The sequence below is a fragment of the Phaseolus vulgaris genome, chromosome 2 (assembly GCF_051622355.1).
Source record: "Phaseolus vulgaris cultivar YP4 chromosome 2, ASM5162235v1, whole genome shotgun sequence".
Lineage (NCBI taxonomy): Eukaryota > Viridiplantae > Streptophyta > Magnoliopsida > Fabales > Fabaceae > Phaseolus > Phaseolus vulgaris.
The window spans coordinates 37,103,967-37,107,690 of record NC_143499.1 but is presented as its reverse complement, the minus strand read 5'-3'; the positions used below and the strand labels follow the sequence as shown (position 1 = coordinate 37,107,690).

General features: G+C 33.6%; 1 protein-coding gene across 1 annotated transcript; it reads right to left on the bottom strand.

The window, feature by feature from the left end:
• Positions 1–875: 875 nt before the first annotated feature.
• Positions 876–2,644, bottom strand: LOC137811772 (tetrahydrocannabinolic acid synthase). Its single transcript, XM_068613605.2, has one exon. The coding sequence runs from the start codon at positions 2,601–2,603 to the stop codon at positions 987–989; it is 1,617 nt and encodes a 538-aa protein (XP_068469706.1). The 5' UTR covers positions 2,604–2,644; the 3' UTR covers positions 876–986.
• Positions 2,645–3,724: the final 1,080 nt, after the last annotated feature.

Below are 3,724 nucleotides of genomic sequence, written 5' to 3'. Positions count from 1 at the left end.
AATATTTCACTTTTGTCAATAATACTCTAATAAGATGACATTTTTGTGAACATTATTATTAAGTGAGTTTTGATATATTAACACCCTCTAACACTAACACACATTTGACGTTGCAGACGTGGCAATGACGTGACAGAGTTAGATTGCGCGCGAATTAGCAGCGCGGACTTCAAATTAGGGTAAAAAAGAATATATTACATTAGTTATTAGTAATAACCGGTGTAATATATTTGTTTTTACTCAAAATGACTCATATTACATCGGTTAACCAATGTAATATATGACCTATATTAAAAAAAATTGATTTTTTTTCATAAAGAGTGGGTGGGTCATAAACGTCACATATAAGTAATCACTTACAGACACACGGGTAACCAGTTTTGCGTGCGTCACATAAGTAACCACTTATATATACACGGGTAACCAGTTTTGCGTGTGCTAGTATATGTGGAGGAACCTGTGGTTGGGTAACCAGTTCTAGTAGGGTTATTACACCGGTTAAGCCATGTAACCGATGTAATATATGATTTTTATTAAAAAAAAGATTTTTTTTCAATGAAGAGTGAGTAGCCATAAACGTCATATAAGTAACTACTTACAGACACACGGGTAACCAGTTTTGCGTGTGCCAGTATATGTGGAGGAACCTATGGCTGGGTAACCAGTTTTGCGTACGTCACATAACTAACTACTTACACACATGGGTAACCAATTTTGCGTATACTATGTCATATATTATAATATAGAGTCAGTGTCACATCTTCACCAAATGTCACGTCTGTAAAGTAAATTAATGTCACGCAAGCGGTGTGAAGTCAATGTTATATTTCTTATTAGGTATAATTCTAAACATTTGAATTACTTCAGAAAAAACATATATTAAAAGCATAACAACATATTTTATTTGAATGGTAGATACTAGATGGTTTACCATTCATTAAATTTATTTTATTTGAATTTTACATACTAGATGGTTTAAAAATAATTTAATATTCTTCCATCGACAGTATAGGAATGCTTTGTTCGTTCCTGAAAAAATTTTCAGGATCAACCTTGGTCTTCACTCTAGCCAATCTCTTGAAATTATTATTGAAATACTTCAAACCCCAAATGCTGGCTTGGGTGTAGCTTGTGAAACCATTGTTATTTACCCCAATGTCAAGGTCTCTGTAATTTATATATGCAGCTCTTGGAGAATTTGAAACATAAGGTTCCATATATTTATAGAGTCTTCTAATCCAATCCATATGCCTTTGTGCTATCTCGTCCCCTTCCTCTTGCCAGGTGACCCCATATTCGATATGAAAAATGTATTGAGATCTGTGCGAGAACGCAATTTCAGACTCTGAAATCTCGTTCATTATGCCCCCATAAGGAGCCAATTGAAGTTGAGCATATTCAACCTTAACGTCACAAAGCAAACGCCATAATCCTCGTAATCCCTCAATAGGAATGGGTTGTTTCACATAATCAGATTTTGCTTTGAAATACCCAGAACGAATTTGAGTTTGGTTGAGCATAGATTCGGGGGATTCATTCCCTGAAGATCCAATCAACACAGCATTGGTGAAAATAGCTGACCCAATCCAACTCGTCTCTTTACAGTCGTTTCTGTCCAAACCCAACTCTGGGAGGTTGTTTTGCATCAATGGAATAAGCTCTTCTACTCCTCCCAGAAACAAGGACACAAAACTGGCTTGTATTGTTAGCTTTCCATGTTGACTTGAATTAACCCTTGCTATGTCCACCCTAATCATTATGCGTTCGTCCAATTTATGGGCCACAAGCTGCCACTTTTGAATGATCTCGGTTGCATTCTCTTCCAATGTCCTTGAAACATTGAACACTGTCACAGTTGATGGAACTGGAACCAGTTTTACCTTCCAAGACACAATGACTCCAAAGCTTGCTCCACCACCTCCTCTAATGGCCCAAAACAGATCCTCACCCATGGCTTGTCTGTCAAGAAGATTACCATTCACATCGATTATGTGAGCATCTATGACATTATCTGCAGCAATACCGTACTTACGCATCATGAGTCCATAACCACCTCCACTGAAGTGGCCACCAATGCCCACACTGGCGCACACACCAGCTGGGAACCCTAGCGTTTTGCTTTTTTGGTTAATGCTGTAGTAAAGTTCACCAAGGGTTGCCCCAGATTGAACCCATGCAGTTCGGCTTTCTTCGTTAACTGCGATTTGTCGAAGGTTTGAGAGATCAAGGAGGACAAATGGAACCTGGGCAACGTAGGAGAGACCCTCGTAATCATGGCCTCCACTTCGGGTTCGAATCTGCAGGCCATGGCGTTGGGAACAGATTATAGTGGCTTGAATTTGGGAAACATCCAGTGGTGTGACAATGACAAGGGGTTTTGAGCTTGAGTTGGAGAATCTACGATTTTCAATGGTATGATCTAGGAGAGAGGAGTATGAAGAGTTGGTTTGGGTGTAAACAACATTGGAGATTGTGTTGGTGATGTGGGGATAATTGTAAAGACATCGAACAAAGTTTTCATGAGAATCTGCTGAAGAAGGTTGAAAGGAAAAAAAGAGTGCAATGGCAGTAACAAAGGTAAAGTAGGAGCTTAGATACTTCATTTCTATGTATGGTTTGTTGTTGATATGAGAATTGTAATTTGAGAAAGAGCAATGCGGAGTCCCTAATTTATAGTAGTCTGGAGTCTGATGTTAGACCACTCATTCTTTGATATCCTTAACTGGAACATTTACTTTATATTTCAATAAATTATTATTTTATTATAATATAACGTTTTATTAAAAAAAAATATATTTGAAGAATGAGGTTGTTGGGAAAGATTTCTTCCACATCATACACAGTAAAATATATATAAAAAAAGTCATCTTATAATAATAATATAATATTTAAAATTAAAAAAATAAATTAAATATGATTAAAATATTATTTTATTAATTTGAGAAGTAGATTTTTTTTAGTGGTAACATATCAGCATCCGAGATTATTTCCTTTATGTTAACATCCTGAGTGCAGAAGTATAGAGACTAGAACTTTTTTATACAAGAAAAAGTTGCTTGCACATAGAAGGAATTAAATAAGGGATGTTCAATGCTTATTGTTTTATTTACCATATTCAAAATTTAATAATATATTTTTCTGACAACTTTTTTTTATTGAGAAGTGATATATTAATATTTTTATTTTATTTTATTTTATTTTTTGATTTAAAATATTATTATATTATTATAAAGAGTTGTGAAATGTAACATCCTAAAATATTAATATTTTTATTATTTTTATTTTATTTTTTAATTAAAAATATTATTATAAAGAATTGTAAAGTGTGTGTTTTAGTGTGAAAAGATAAGTTTTCCTTTTTCATGTAAACATGTTACACTAATGAAATCTTTTCTAGTAATATGAATTTTATAAATTAACGATTATCATCCAATCATAATGACGGAATTTTTTTTAAGATAGTTTTATCAATAAAATTGAACGAATTAAAATTAAAGTATTTCCTAATGTACTAGTTAATTTTTAATTTCTATCAAATTCGAAATACTAGAATTAGTTCATATAAGTATTTTTAGTACACATTGCTACTCATTATCATGTACGAGACTAAATACTTTTAATATTGTAATTCAGACACACTTTTCAGTTTTGTAACTGTGCTATGTTGGGGGTAGATTTTGAATAGATATGATTGAATAGATATGAGATTTCTCGTACGTTGCAT